General features: G+C 45.7%; 2 protein-coding genes across 2 annotated transcripts; one reads left to right on the top strand and one right to left on the bottom strand.

Moving 5' to 3' along the window:
• Positions 1 to 1,064: 1,064 nt before the first annotated feature.
• On the bottom strand, positions 1,065 to 12,505 carry LOC120662973 (ricin B-like lectin R40G2). The gene is made up of 4 exons (XM_039942014.1): positions 12,347 to 12,505; positions 5,582 to 5,863; positions 4,759 to 5,503; positions 1,065 to 1,988 (listed from the first exon to the last, which is right to left on the bottom strand). Exons 2-4 carry the CDS (start codon positions 5,861 to 5,863, stop codon positions 1,369 to 1,371), a joined length of 1,647 nt encoding a protein of 548 aa, XP_039797948.1. The 5' UTR covers positions 12,347 to 12,505; the 3' UTR covers positions 1,065 to 1,368.
• On the top strand, positions 5,903 to 10,029 carry LOC120662201 (protein FAR1-RELATED SEQUENCE 12-like). The gene is made up of 6 exons (XM_039941331.1): positions 5,903 to 6,538; positions 6,669 to 6,930; positions 7,155 to 7,842; positions 7,952 to 8,409; positions 8,490 to 8,768; positions 8,921 to 10,029. The coding sequence occupies exons 1-6, from the start codon at positions 6,222 to 6,224 to the stop codon at positions 9,407 to 9,409; spliced, it is 2,493 nt and encodes an 830-aa protein (XP_039797265.1). The 5' UTR covers positions 5,903 to 6,221; the 3' UTR covers positions 9,410 to 10,029.
• Positions 12,506 to 15,373: the final 2,868 nt, after the last annotated feature.

The following is a 15,373-nucleotide window of genomic DNA, read 5'->3' as shown; positions in this document are numbered from 1 at the left end:
TCTATTAATTGTATGTTTATAACTGATACATAGCTAAATGATATTTTATATTTAATTTTTTATAATGGTATTGGTGGGTGATTTTTAATTAGGCACAAGGGTATTTTAGGCTAATTTTTATCATAATGGGAGTGGTGGGTATTTTTTATTTTTCTATTTTCTCCGATTAACATGAGAATTTTTAGGCTTTGAGTGCGACCGTGGAGACTCCGTTTGTTGGCCAAATAATAAGATAATAAATAATTGGAGAAGCACACCAACATGTCCACTATCTTCTGAACAACTTTGGGCCACCTATCAACTGTGGATTCAGATTCTCTCTAACCACCTATCAACTGGGTTTGGACTACCGGGCAGGTTGGTGCGGATTGAGATTCAGTGACTTACTGAAGGCAATTCACCGAGCACTGTAGACTTGAGAGCCGTCTATTGCAAGATCAACGACTAGATCTAGATGAACAGTTTCCGCGCTGCAGTATAAAACAGCGCTCATGCTACAGTATTTTGCTACAGTATTCTATACATCGCCATTGCTATAGTAATTATTTTTGTCCTCCGGTTGATGCGCGGATTGCTCCGCGTTTTGAGCCTCAGGCCCTGCCCTACTGCCATGCCATGCTTTGACTCGTGGACGGCCGGTCGAATGGGAGGCGCCGCGGCCAACTAGCTCGCCGGTGCGGCGGTGTGCGCGCCACCAGCAGGCACACTCACCAGTCACTGCTGCGCAGTTTAACAGATGATATTCCGGCACTCCCTAAAAAAAAAGGGAAAATTCGATTCATGCCACCACAACTCCGTGAAATTGGGTTTCACGTTGAAAATCATGCCACTCAATGGCATCGATTTCAACATGAAATCAAAAATCGTGAAATTGTAGTGGCATGGATCCAACTGACCCCAAAAAAAAAGGGAACAAAGCGAGATAGATGGGCCGGGGCGAAAAGAAACTTTGGGCCTTGTTTTGTTAGGCAATATATAGCTGCCCGTTCATTGGGTTGGCCGCAGTTGGAACCAAGTCCCAGCCCGTCCGAGTTAATCACAATGTTTTTATGTATTTCGCACGATATGTATATACTGTTTATATACTGTAGGTAAGTATTGCAACTTATTATTACACATACACAGCTGCAACCATATGCATACATGACCATAAGTAAAGTAATTAAGCTCTTGTCTCCTGCTTTATCTATCTGTAATTCTATATGCATGCAGGCAGCAGGACAAGGCTCAATTTATTTATTCATTTTATTAAGATCTGATCCAGCAGTTCGTTCGTATGTAGTCGTACGTGACGATGCATCATGTGTGTTGCTGCTGCTGATCATCTGATCGAGTCTGCTAATTAAGTAGCTTGTCGATCGATCATCATCAGTAGTATGGCTGGATCTTCCAGCGCTGGTTGTCTCCCTCGCACCACTTCCAGAGCACGATCTCGGTGCCGTCGCGGACGCCGCCGTGCCACTTGTCGCCGTGGAGGGCGTCCAAGTTGAGGTAGATGTTGTTGACCATGCGGACGCAGCGGAAGCCGTTGCCGACGTCGCGGCTCTCCGTCCAGAGCACCGACTCGTCCAGGAAGTCGGGGTTGTAGGGCACCAGGCGCACCGGGTGGGACTGCCCCAGCGAGTGCTTGATGGCCTCCCCGGTGGCCTTGTTCACCAGCGCGAAGGCCGGGTACCCCTCCTCGTCCTTGACGCTCGTGCTCCACCGCATGTCCTTGATCCAGTGCTGGTAGTCGTCCTTGGGGTTCGCCGGCGCCAGCACCACCTTGCCGTTGCGGATCGTCAGGGCGTAGTTGGGGTTGGCGCGGCAGTACACCTTCACCGTCGGCTGCGGCGGAAGCGGACGCCCGCACCCGTGCCCCTCGATGTTCACCTGCGACATGCCGTACGGAACCGGCGGCGCGTACCCGGGCGTGGCCAGGCCGCCGGCGCCGCCGTAACTGCCATAGTAGCGCTCACCACCGTACACGTCCATGTTACCTGCTGGTGGTTATTTGTCTGCGTGTGGTTCCTCTGAGCTCTGACCCTCACACGGCAATGCGCACCATGGCGACGGGGGATTTATAGGCCAGGTGGTAGCAGCTAGCCAGGTGATCGGTGATAGCTAGGGTGCGTGCATCCACATCAGCAGCAAGGATGGATGGATGGATGATAGATAGATAGATAGATAGATAGATAGATAGATAGATAGATAGATAGATAGATAGATAGATAGATAGATAGATGCCATGCATGCGGCACTAGCTTAGCCGATTGCTGCTGCTTTGCGTGCGTGATTCCATTTTCTTTCTAGTCGTTTCGGCAAGAATCTATCCTTGCGCTAGCTGTGGCCACGATAGAAAAGTTATGGCGTCCACGAGGAGGCAGCAGGCAGCCGGAGAATATTGCATATTGCTCAACCAATGCGTACGTTGTGCCTAATTAAGCAGAAGATAAAAACGTACGTAATAATGCTGGCTGAAAGACGAACGGACGGCTAATAACAAATGAAAGGGAATCCAAATCCAAATATAATTAATTAAGCAGCGAATTCGAATATTTATTTTTCGTTGATGATGATGAACACGAATCGTTATCAACTTTGTTCTGGTTACGCACCTTCTGGATCGGCGACAAGCAATGTTGCGCTGTGTACATTTTGCAGCTTTTTTAATTAATTTCACAGTGCAATTCGGACACTCTAACGCACACACAAACTCTAGCACTGTAAATATCTTCGAAGACTGAGCCGGCAAATCTTTAAAATTGACGAAGTCACCACCGACAGAACGTCGCCTCCAGAAAATACAACGCCGTTAAACCTAGAAACTAAGGTATACTGAGGCTTTTATAACATAACCACTAGGTTACATACCATTTCGCGTCTACATTTCGTAGTTGAGTTGTTTCGCATCAAGGAAGGCCAAGGTCTGCAAAAACAAACTTGAGCAAATAGTGGCCCAGCATGAAGGCCCAGTTTTCCCCTCAAAAGAACGCCAAGGCCCACCGCAGACGACGACGAGGCCGTAAATTTTCTACTGGATTCATTTCATTCTATTCGATTTCCAACAACTCGGTTCGATTGGGCCAATGTACCCCAGCTCAACATGAAGGCCCGATTTACCTACATGAAATGACCACTAAATAATTAATTTTAAATTCTGGGAATAAATAATTCAACAAGATGAATAAAAAATAAAAGCAATAAATAAATAATAATGTACAACAAACAAAATATTAAATATCGTGAACAAATAGATCAACGTCACAAAAGAATTTAATCTACAAAGCGAACAAATAGGTTAAGGAACATCACGGAACATTTGATTGTATATGAGATTTACAATGAAAAGAGGGAAAGAGAAAAATAAATAAATAATAAATACATAGTAGCTCAAGGAAAAGAAATAAAAAATAAATTAGAGAAAACTAGTAAAATGCAATGTGAAGTAGTGTGTGTCAACGTTCACATGCAGGAGCAGGATTGGTTAATAAAAAATGCAATGAAAAATCAACATAAAAAACCACAGTGTGGAGCAACGAAAGTGTTATTGAGCTGAAATTAATCTCACCGGCCCGCAAACTGTCTTTCAGGCAATGGATCTAAAAAATGTAGCGCGAGCGATACATACTCGTTACTGTCCACAAAGGCTACAAGAGTATTAAAAAAATGTTAAATCCACAGAGACTCGATGACAAATTTTCTACTGGATTCTATTCGATTGCCAACAACTCGGCTGCATTGGTGATTCCAACACGAAGGCCCAACTTTCACCTCAAAAGAAAGCCAAGGCCCAGTTTGTCCAGTTCTCCCTCTCTACTCGGTGCTGATTCCAGTATGTAAACCTTTTCTTTTTATTTTTGAAAGGACCAGTTGGTAAACATACAAGGCTAAAACAATACTAAAAAAAATGTTAAGTGGACAAAGACTCAGAATGACAAGTTGAGGTGGTAAAACTTGTTTCGATCATAAGAAAATGGCCGATCCCATCCAGCCAGCTTTGTTCATTGCGCAAACCAAAAAAAAAAATCAGAATGAAAGTAGAGGTTCATCAACCAAAGTGCAAGAATTTTTCGAGAAAAAAAGGCCCGATCCCTCTACACGAGACATGTTCCAACACTGATGCGCGTAACTCGTTGAGGGGGGAGTAAAAAAATCCGCTAGATGTTCCTCGGTTGATTGTTTCTTGAGTCAATCCGTGCAATTTGAGTTTGTAAATTTATTTTTTCTTCGCCTTCTCTTCTTGCCGTCGTGTCGTCGATCAAGTAGAGTTTCTTGCACAGGCGTCCGTTGTTCCAAAGAAAGGAAAAAGTTTCGCGATTCATTCATCACAGGAAAGGCGCAAAGGTTGGTAAAACAGGATCAAAGCAGGTAAGCAAAATGCGATACAGAGTTCAGAGTACAGGCGCCGGGAACCGAAAGAAAGCCACAAGGATTTCATTACATCGCAATGCAGGTTCAGAGGCCCTGCTCCTCCTCACATGGTAAGACCAGGCTCACACTGTGACTGACGGTCTGACGCAAATACCACTCTGAAATCCACGGTTTTATTTTATTCGAACGCTGCAGAAATCATTTATTATTAGGTAGCAGCATCTCCTTTCAATCCAGAAGGTTCCTCCGTCACCATCTCTGCAAACGCAAGCAACGATTGAAAAAACATCAGTCAGAATTCATCGAAGGATGTAAGGCAGGCCATCAATGGCATGGTTGTACAGTACAGTACAGTTCGGCGAAGACAGTTCTCGTCAGATTCGTGCAGGTCAGATGGGCACTTACACCATGGGAGGATCTTCCAGCGCTGGTTGTCTCCCTCGCACCACTTCCAGAGCACGATCTCGGTGCCGTCGTGGACGCCGCCGTGGGCCTTGTCGCCGTGGAAGGCGTCGAAGTTGAGGTAGATGTTGTTGACCATGCGCAGGCAGCGGAAGCCGCTGCCGACGTCGCGGCTCTCCGTCCAGAGCACGGACTCGTCCTGGTAGTCCGGGTTGTAGGGCACCAGCTTGACCGGGTGGCCCTGGCCGGTGGAGTGCTTGATGGCCTCGCCGGTGACCTTGTTGACGAGCGCGAAGGCCGGGTAGCCCTCCTCGTCCCGGACCCGGTTGCTGTGCCTCATGTCCTTGATCCAGTGCTGGTACTCGTCCCTGGGGTTGGTGGGCGCCAGGCACGCGGTGCCGTTGCGCGCCGTGAGGCTGTAGTCCTCGCCGGCCTTGCAGAAGATGCGCACGGTGTGCACGGGGACGCCGCCGACGGACGCGTTGCCGGGCCCCGCCGCGGGGGAGTCCGCCTCGGGGCCCCAGGGCAGGATCTTCCAGCTCTGGTTCTCGCCCTTGCACCACTCCCAGAGCACGACGGTGGTGCCGTCGTGCACGCCGCCGTGGTCCTTGTCGCCGTGGAAAGCGTCGAAGCCGAGGCGGGTGTTGTTCACCATGCGGATGCAGCGGAAGCCCTTGCCGACGTCCTTGCTCTCCGTCCACAGCACCGACGCGTCCTCCTCCTCGGGGTTGAAGGGCACCAGCTTCACCTGCAGCATGCAACGCCATTGCAGCAATCAGTCTCCTGATGCTGATGGCAATCAATCAAGACCTGACAAAATACATACCGGGTGGGACTGGCCCAGCGAGTGCTTGATGGCGAGCCCGGTGGCCTTGTTGACGAGCGCGAAGGCCGGCATGCCCTCCTCGTCCTTGACCCTGGTGCTGAAGCGCATGTCCTTGTACCAGTGCTGGTGGATGTCCTTGGGGTTGGCCGGGGCGAGCACGACGGCGCCGTCGCGGACGGCGAGGCAGTAGTTGTCGTTGGCGCGGCAGAAGATCTTGAACACCTGGTTGGGGCCCGACGCCGCGGGAGCCGGCTGGTGGTGGTGGTGCCCGAACCACGACATCTTGACCCAAAAGATCTCCTACCCCGAGGCGTAGCTACCCATAGCCACGGACGGTTGACGATGGCGCGTTGAGATTTGCGCAAAACAGATAGGAGATCATATTTTAGCAGATAAGCTGCGCGGGTTAGAAGCTCGAATACGTAGAAGTCAACACGGATACGGTTGGACCCCAGGCAGGAGAGCTGAGGGTGCGTGTAGGGATGTGAGACCGACTTACTGTAGCAGATATTTTAGTCTACAGTGCCTTCTTCTTCCTTTTTATCCGTCGAAGTGCAATTTCCTGTAGCAATTCGCTTGCGGCGAGGAGGTGGGCGGGGAGGGATCAGCTGATAGCGGGAGGATTCGAGGGTGCAGAAGAATGTTTGATCTTCCATATGAAGCACGTTGTGATTTAACTGTCGCAGCCGCGATTCGCAATCGATTCGGCGAGGATGCAGGCGTTATCCATCCGTCAGAGGGGTCGCGGACAGCAGAGTATCCTGCTCAACAAAGAAATAGGCAGGAGGAGCAATGGAATCTCACTAGTTTGCCTTCGGTTGAGGGGGAGGAAGTTGCCGTGAGATCCGATTCCTCTCAATCTAATGCAACAGATATTAATCGGGGGAGCTGTGGAGCTTCAGTTGGTTGCGACACCACCGCGGCCAATCCAATCAAACTTCCGGTTAGAAGTAGACGGTAAGCAGTTTGGAATTATAGATGCTAAATGCTTTTTTTGTTGCTCGTTTGTACGCGCTGGGCCATCTTAATTATCAGGCTCGAGATGGATCCTATAGTAATTACTGTTGTATACACTGGCATTCTACAGGAATGCAGCTAGGGATGGCCCAAGCGCACGTGTAGCTTACAGTGAAGAGAGTGCTCTTACAGCAGCGCTTAAACGAGGATGCAAGGCTGATGGTACCGCTATATTTTATCCTTATGAAGGAACAACTTTTAATAGTTGTGAAGAAGCTAGAGAATTCTACAATCTTTACTCTTGGGAAATTGGATTTGGGATACGTTACGGCAGGAGTAACAAGAATAGGAATGGGTATACAACAAGGCAGGATATCGTTTGTTCATGCGAGGTTTGCTCATTCTATTTTGCTTTTTGTTACCTTGTCAGATACTTAGTATGTATGTTTTTATCAATGTTTAGGATTATTAGTTGATTAATGACGTTATTGCAGTATATTACAATATTAGTTTGCAATTTTAGTTGTGTGTGTTATGAGCCCATATAAGTTGTATTTTAGTAAGTAATGGTAGTTTTTTTTTGTTTTGGCTGACTCTATTATTGTTATGTACGTAGGGTTTTGATAGACAAAGCAATGCTGCATCAGTTCGGACTGGTTGCAAGGCAATGATAAGGTTGTTACGCACCAGCGATCATGGATGGTATGTTAGCAGAATTTGTGATGTGCACAATCACAAATTGTCCGAAGGTTATGTGGAAAAAAAACAGTGGAACTCTCATAATAGCATTGATCATAGTATGAAGCATTATATCAAGAAACTCAGGGAGAATAATGTAAGCATTGGTAGGGTGTGTAGCATATTGAATTCATCCAATTCAAATCCATCTCAGAATTTACGGAAGGAGACAATTAGAGCCTTGTGCGCGAAATTATCTCGCGAAAATATGAATGATGATATTGGTAAAACGTTGAAAGTACTTGATGATATGAAATCAAGGGACCCTCACATGTCTGTTAGGTTCAAGCTAGATGATGGTGGTACTGTAAGGTCGATGCTTTGGTGTACTGGGAAAAACAAGGATGATTATAAGTACTTTGGTGATGCTATTACATTTGACACGACATACAGGACTAACTTATACAGCCTGCCTTTTGGGTTGTTTGTTGGTGTCAATAATCACTTTCAATCCATCATATTTGGAGGTGTATTGCTTACAAATGAGACATCAGAGGATTTTGAGTGGGCTTTCTCAAACTTCATTGAATTGATGGGTAATGTTCATCCAAAGACAATGTTAACAGGTGGGTAGCTTTGAATTTTGTTATAGTATTTACTAATTCAATCTAGAGTTGTGTACTTTTTTGTTTTGGTAATCAGCATTTTGGGTTAAGAGTACTTTATTATGTGTAGATCAATGTGCTGCTATGGCCAAAGCTATCAGGGTGGTTTTGCCCAACACTAGGCATAGGTGGTGCAGATGGCATGTATTGAAAAGTGCAAAGAAGAAACTAGGGAAGGTGTGTTCGAAAAGTAAGAAATTCAAGAGGGAGTTCTATGATATTATCACTAATGAGACTGATAAGGATAAGTTTGAGGCTCGTTGGCATCTTCTAGTTAAAAATCATAAGCTTTCCAAAAGCAGGTATATGAAAAGGCTCTTTAAGCATAAGGAAAAGTGGGCAAAACCGTATTTTATGGGTGTTTTTTGCGCTGGGATGACGAGTACGCAAAGAAGTGAAAGTGCTAACCATATGATTAAGCAGTATATTCAAAAAGCAGCTCCAATGCACTTGTTTGTTAGCAAGTTTAATGAGTTTTTAGTTGATCGCACCTTCCAGGAAGGCCGAGAGCAACATGCATCAAAGATGGTAAATCAGTAAAATCTCATGGTTGTGTATATTTAATATATCATAGTATATCTCTATTTATGATGTTTTTTGTTTTCCAGGTAAGCAGGAAGCTTAGGGTTGGTGTACCTATTGAGGAGCATGCGGAGTCTGTGTACACAAGAGCGATGTTTGAGAAATTTTATGATGAGTTGTTTGAGTCAGGTAGGTACTTCATTGAATCAGTTCATGAAGACGGGTCCTATTTTGTTGCTCTGTCGAGGAGACCTATAGATGAGGTAGAAAAGAAGTTTCATGTATCATTGGATGGAGATCAATCAATAAAATGCAGCTGTGGGCTATATGAGCATCTTGGTATGCTGTGTCGTCATTCTCTTAAGGCAAGTTACTTATGACGACATATATATATATATATACATGAGACCATGTTGATAGTTTTTTCATTACTGCTTAGAAATATTGTAACATTAATGCGGTGAAGCTTGGTTTTATTTTTGGATTTACATCATTGTTTGCACCTTTTAAGTAACAGGTGTTGGTTCACTTGAACAAGCATGAGATACCCAGTGGCAATATACTTAAGCGATGGACAAAGGAGGCAGTGGATAGGAATCTTACACAGATGGCTTCCATCTTGCCAGATGACAGTGACGAGGTTAGGAAAAAGGCTTTGTTGTTCCAGACACTTCAGATTGTCAATGGAGCAGATGCCATTGGTGAAGAGAGGTTTAGGGCGGCCATGGATATTCTGGCGGGGAAGAATCTGGTTGTTGAGCATGAACATCAAAATAGTAATGTTGCAAGTCTAGATGGCTGTGAGAAAACTGAAAGGCCTACAGCTTGCCCTGAGAAAACTTTGAAGGGAGGTCGTCCGCCTAGTTCTGGTCTACAAGCATGGTTAAAGTCGGCTCGCAAGTCTAAGAACGGTGGTGCTGATTCACGTGATCCATTAACGAAAGACTGGCCCGCCGAGGAAAATCCTCCGAATAAGAAGATCAAGCTACTTCGTGATCTAGTTTGAATTTTGTGCTTTTGATAATTTTATTGGTAGCACGAGGTGCGATTGGAATGATTTGTAATGGAACCATACTGGACATTCATGTGATTTAGCAAACATAGATATGTATGGATTGTTAACTAAGCTATGACCATCTATAGTCCCAGCAGCGTGAACTTCCAGCTAGATTGATATATTGCTTCAAAAACATATTAAGAAACAAATTAAGAAAAAAATAAATAAATAATACATGAAAAGTAGATGTAGTCTTTAGATTTAGCATTTTCGCTGACACCCCACGGGATTTAGCATTTTCGCTGACACCCCACGGACTGTGTCATGATATTACTGCCTCAGAATATGTCTTTTGACAATAGGATCTCCTCCAGATTGTGATGTGTCTACGCATATGTATAGGAAATAAGCATCTCTTAGTAATCGAGCGGGGGTAACATATACATGTAATGACACTTATGGCATCGTTACATCCCCACCTAAATATTTTTTTTGTAGATGCTGAATATAGCAGCAGTGCAGCGATGAAAGCCTTTTCCTCTGATTCTGTCAATATGTCTGCATTGTGCAATGAGAGAAGTACTGATTTTGCTCTTGTCAAGGATAAAGAGACTTTCTGGAACCCAGATGACAACAGTTCTGCAAGATTTCGTCTTGCTGATGCATAGTTGTATTCCAAGAATGAATTTGCATCCATTCCACCTCTATTTACTCCTAATATTGATGCTACATCTGCAGCTGTAATCAGTAGTTCTTGGCCTGGCTGTGGGGTGAGGGTTTTTTTGTCTGGGTCAAAGCAACTGAGCAACCATGCTCCTAGGATTAGGTTAGGACGGTAGCCGAGATCTATTTGCCAGAGGAATCCGAATCCAATTTCCACTGCTAGCTGTTTCTGTCTTGGCTTGCATCTGGCGAGTAATTGTTGTAGCATATATGGGCGGTGTCTCCCCAGAACAAACCTGCAGCCCGAGTAATTGCCGTTGGATCTGACAAGGCGTTCCAATAGTCTATTGATATGTAGTCATGCTTTGATCCCGGGCTCAATAGCGTTGACATTACATATATCACAAATGCAACCTTGAAAGCATTGATATCGGCCTCTGTCATTCCTTCGGGGTAATTTCTTTCTATTACATCTTGGGCAACCTTGACACTGCGTCTGTCCTTGTCCCGGCCTTGCAGGTACATGTCCGACACTTTATTTACTAGTTGCTTTGACGGTGCTCCCAAGGACAGTACACTTTTCCCTTGACTTTGTATTCCTAATACCCGCTCAACATCATCCTTATTAAAACTTATCTGTTTGGATGGTTCAATAACGAGTGTTTGAGATAGTGGGTCTACTCGGCTCATAATCCATGCTGCAAATCTACGGTTGATTTGCCTCAATGCTGGGAACATAAGAAGGCCACCGAATCCGATCGATTGTACGAGCTGTTTTTTATGATCATCAAAAGATGAAATAATGTCGTACAATTGTTTTATGGAAGAGCGTGACGAAGCAACTGATATTTCTGTCTTGCTTGATGACTGGGCTGGAGCAGGTTCTGCACCACTGGTTGCCTTTTCTGAAGGGAATAGCTGGCCATGTGAAGGGGGCAGTGGGGTGGGGGATCGGGGGAAGAAATACAAGAAGTTTAGTTCATGGACACTGAGCTTTTTGGTCATGTGTATATATTGGTATTATCCAGTGCTTAAATTTGTTAATTTTGTGTGTTACGTATGTATTATGAAGGTGTCACATTACAGATAGCGGTACCATAGTTGCAATATTCAGTTCAGAAAAATATAACAGTTTGTTCCTCCAAAGATGCAATATTCAGTTAAGAAATAATCAGTTGTGATGTTCAGACATATTCAGTTGCAATATTCAGTTCATAAATATTCAATAACAGATAGAGCTACCATGAGTGACGGAAGGATCAGTATTAGGTCGTACCTCCAAAGGTTGGAAATCACGAAGTATGCATTCAGAGTAGCAGTCCATGCTTGTTCCTGAACAGCAATTCATTGATAATCAAACAAGAGGTGAGATTGTTTTTACATGCGCACTCTAATAGCACACGGCTGTTGTCTGCATCGTAATCAAATCTACTTGCAAGTCAAAATAAATTACTTGTTCTTTCAGTATCAGGTAACTATATGGTTTGAAGCAAGTTGATTTGGCAAGTAGTTGTTCTGTTTTTTGCCGCTACTAACCTGATTTTTAGCCCTTCTCGTTTGAAGATGTAAAAAAAAAAGGGGGGGGGGGGGGGGGGCAGTTTCCGCTGAAAGGGTTGCTGCCGATTACGCTTTTTTTCAATAATCATGGGGAGTTGATCCCGCACGCACAGATCCACGATTCAGGTAGGTTTGAGGTGGACTAACCTGGTATTCTTGCGGAGTTTTGCAATTAAATCTTGAAATTGCAGGAGGCGCTACTTCTGGAATGGTCTCGTCGATTATTGTCTCAACTAAATCAGGAGTATCGAATCTGCATCACTAGATCCGCGGTTGCTGTCGAGATTCTCGGGGGGGTAGCTGGATTTAACTTTTGCAGATGGTCGATTTTGATATCGGAGCAGTCGGCGAGCTTCTACTACAGGGGGAGGGGGTGGGGGTACGGACTTCGGCCGCCGGAGGGAGATGGGGGGCGGGGCGGGCGGGGGTGTACTGTACGCTAACTGTATCAGGCGTTAATGGCCGTACATAATGAACGCGTAGGTCAGCGTATTTATACTGTTTAATTACACAATATCAAGGTGTCCCCGCAGAAGACAGTTATGGTTCACGAATCTTGACGTTCCATCCGACGGTGCTTCGATAGGATGGGTACCTATGCCGCGGGGTAGCAAATCCGCCAAAAGATCTCCTACCCCGAGGCGTAGCTACCCATAGCCACGGACGGTTGACGATGGCGCGTTGAGATTTGCGCAAAACAGATAGGAGATCATCCGCGTCGGACATCTTGAGAGTGTGAAGAGCTCGAGAGGTAGGGGATGCAATGGTTGTGTGCGGTGCGAGGAGAGGCGCTGCCCCGCGGCCGCGTTTTATAGCTCCGGCGAGCGGCACGGCTGGCTGGGCCTGGCTCCCACAACCCAACGCTAACGGCTGCCTGGATGACCAGGAAATGATCGTCATCCCCGGCGGAGTAGTAGCAATCGCTGGCGAGTGGGACCAAATAAGGCCTAACTGACTCTCCGCGTTGGATTCCTTGAGATGAGCGTACTATTTACCATGGTTTGGTAAAGAAATTTTTGGCAGGTTTTGCATTCTAGCCGTTTGATATATACCTGGGAATCAGTGTACTGGCAACTTACCGTGTTTTGCTGAGGAGGCTTGGCTGGAGGGTCATGCATGCATCTGATCTAAATGTGAGGGATTGCTGGAGCACAGCTCATGATTGTGTCATTAGCCCAGGCAGTACTCAACAAAAATTGTTTTGTTGTATGCAAAGGAGGGTGGCCATGCCACGCCTCTTGGGAAAGCAAAGGATGAGTGAATCACACAGTTCAAGGTAGTGCCAGTAGGACTCTGCACTTTTGCTATTTGGCGCAATAGCTGTATGCAAATGGAGTGCCATGCCTCTAAATGTGACAGGTCAATGGAGCACAGTTCATGACACGGTCAGCATAATCACATTCTCACTGTCTGGTTACTAGTAGTAGTTCCTTCTGCATTAATGGCCTCCTTGCAGGCTAAGTACGCATTTCTGTGTAAGGAGTGCATTTCTAAATTTTGGAGTTCTTTTTTTCTTGTCAGCCAGCTTTGCACCGAAGATTCTGAAATTTTGTGCTCCATTGATTTGCACCATTGGTTTCATACCTTCAACTATTCTGAAAGTCCGGTTTACACCCTCCAACTATCACAAAAGTTCGATTTTCAACCTTCAACTACGAAATCAGACAACATAGGCCATCCAACTGTCAAAACCATGCAAATCGCAAAACCACATTCAAAACCACCCCAAGGGCCTAATTTGCTCGGTTTTGACAGTTGGATGGCCTATGTTGTCCGGTTTCGTAGTTGAAGGTTGAAAATCAGATTTTTGCGATAGTTCGAGAATAAAAATTAGACTTTTCCCTTTCAAAGAAACAGTGACAATTCTTTTTGAAATATGCGTCTTCTCAATATAAGGAAATGCTGTGCTTGTCTTTTCAAAATCCTTGGATTAGCAAATAGAAAGGTTCTTTATTTGTTTCACCCACCAGTGGCCGCGAATGCAAGCGTGAACGCAACGCTGTATGAATGATTCCCGCAAAAAAACAAGGATTCCTGCCGCCCCCCGCGAGTTGGGTTGTTGTGCTTTGTAATTTTCTGCTGCTCTTTCTGTTACACTAGAAACATGCTACTTTACTTTGATCATGGATGACACTTGTTTCTGCCCCTTTTATGTTTTATCTCTACCGTATGTATATATGGCCACATCGATCTATGTGCCAGGCTTAACGTAGATAATTGATATTGGAACGGTGTAATTTGTCATGTTGAAAAGGACAGTGAAATAAAGGCATGGCAGGAACCCAGCATGCTGGCCACTGAATTTCTCGTGCACAAGGTTCAGAAATGGCATTTCTCGTGCATTTCTGAAAAAAAAGGGGAGAAAGCATTCCTCTCATAATTGAAAAACAGTGAGTGGTTCGATTCCGATGAGCACATCTCCTCTCTCTCCATCCGCGTATACGGGCTCTTACCTGATAAGAATCTTGCTGCAGGTCAGCTAGCCGTGTAATAAGGGGTCGGGTCACCATCTGCGAAATGCTTCAGAATGCTAAAAAAAAAATACTTGGCATCGTTTTGCTGGCTTGCTGCACAGATTGAGAAGTGAGCGTATTGTACTAGCTTTGCTTTGTGCCAACTCTGAACCGTTTGGAGTGAAGTTTGAACCATGTCCATTTCCCAACCACTGCACCGCGTCCAACAAAAGCAGGTGAAGCATTCACAACATTTGCCATGATGCGGAGGAACAACGGCTGTGGCTGGGCGCGGCGTCAGCAGATGAGCAAACGTTGGTTGTTGTTGGTGCAAGCAGCACCAAGCAGTTTCCTCCGGCCGGATGCCATTACTGTTACGTTACCAGTGGGAGCTGGTAAAATTTGTCCTGTAACCAATAAATGGGCACGGCCTAAGCCAGGTGCATGTCCTGGTGTGATTAGATTAGGTGAAGGTTTTGGTTACCAATACCATATTTGATATTCCCATGGTTACCAAGAAAAGAAACAGTTTTTTTCTTCAAGGACTAGCTCTAGTCTGCTGAATGCAAAGCCTGGCTAGACAATGCATGCCAAAATGCGTTCTCCGCGTACAAAACTCGAAATCACGAGCTAAAACGTGTCCCGTCTCGAAGCAGAAAAGGTGCCAATCAATGTGGACCTCCAGCTCGTGTAGTCGTGTTATCTTATCACTAACAAGGATCCGACGCGTCACACTACCAGAAACCGTACGTTTGCCGTGTGCCAAAAAGTTTGTCGTGGACGAACCATCGGGCACACGGCAAATGCACGGTTTGCCGTGTGCCGTGAGACACACGGCACACGGCAAAGGTGCGGCACTGCCACGAGACATGGCACACGGCAAAGGTGCGGCACAAGGCAAATGCCCCATTTGTCGTGTGCCTCGAGACGCGGCCATTAGGGGCCTGGGCTGGACCATCCTTTGCCGTGTGCAAAAGTCAAGACATATGACAAAGGTTGGGCCTTTGCCGTGTACAAAGGCTAGGGCACACGACATAGGATTGAGCCTTTGGCGGCAAACGAGCTGGGTCCCGTAGTGTGAGGGACCGAAACTAGCGACCAGAGGGGGTTGAATGGGAGCCGATCAAAATTTCTCTCGAAATCGATCTGTCGGCCTATATCCCGAAAATCACCACAAGCCCTCGAACCTAGGATGAGAGAGTAGCTATGGACTAGCTATCTCTAAGAAAAAGCCCTAGGAAGATAAAAGGAAGCAATACGGGAAAACTACCCAAACAGCAGCTCTGCTAAGTCAGACCGG

Source organism: Panicum virgatum, chromosome 2N (assembly GCF_016808335.1).
Source record: "Panicum virgatum strain AP13 chromosome 2N, P.virgatum_v5, whole genome shotgun sequence".
NCBI classification, from domain to species: domain Eukaryota; kingdom Viridiplantae; phylum Streptophyta; class Magnoliopsida; order Poales; family Poaceae; genus Panicum; species Panicum virgatum.
Note: the sequence above shows the minus strand (reverse complement) of the source record. Positions and strands in the feature narration are given on the sequence as shown.

Bases quoted from the DNA above. Each gene is read 5' to 3' on its own strand.
- LOC120662973 (XM_039942014.1), bottom strand. From the start codon at position 5,863: ATGTCGTGGTTCGGGCACCACCACCACCAGCCGGCTCCCGCGGCGTCG. The intron at 5,504-5,581 runs GTATGTATTTTG...TGCATGCTGCAG, and splicing joins CGCTGGGCCAGTCCCACCCG to GTGAAGCTGGTGCCCTTCAA. The intron at 1,989-4,758 runs GTAAGTGCCCAT...CAGACAAATAAC, and splicing joins CTGGAAGATCCTCCCATGGT to CACCAGCAGGTAACATGGAC.
- LOC120662201 (XM_039941331.1), top strand. From the start codon at position 6,222: ATGTTTGATCTTCCATATGAAGCACGTTGTGATTTAACTGTCGCAGCC. The intron at 8,410-8,489 runs GTAAATCAGTAA...TTTGTTTTCCAG, and splicing joins AGCAACATGCATCAAAGATG to GTAAGCAGGAAGCTTAGGGT. The intron at 8,769-8,920 runs GCAAGTTACTTA...TTTAAGTAACAG, and splicing joins TGTGTCGTCATTCTCTTAAG to GTGTTGGTTCACTTGAACAA.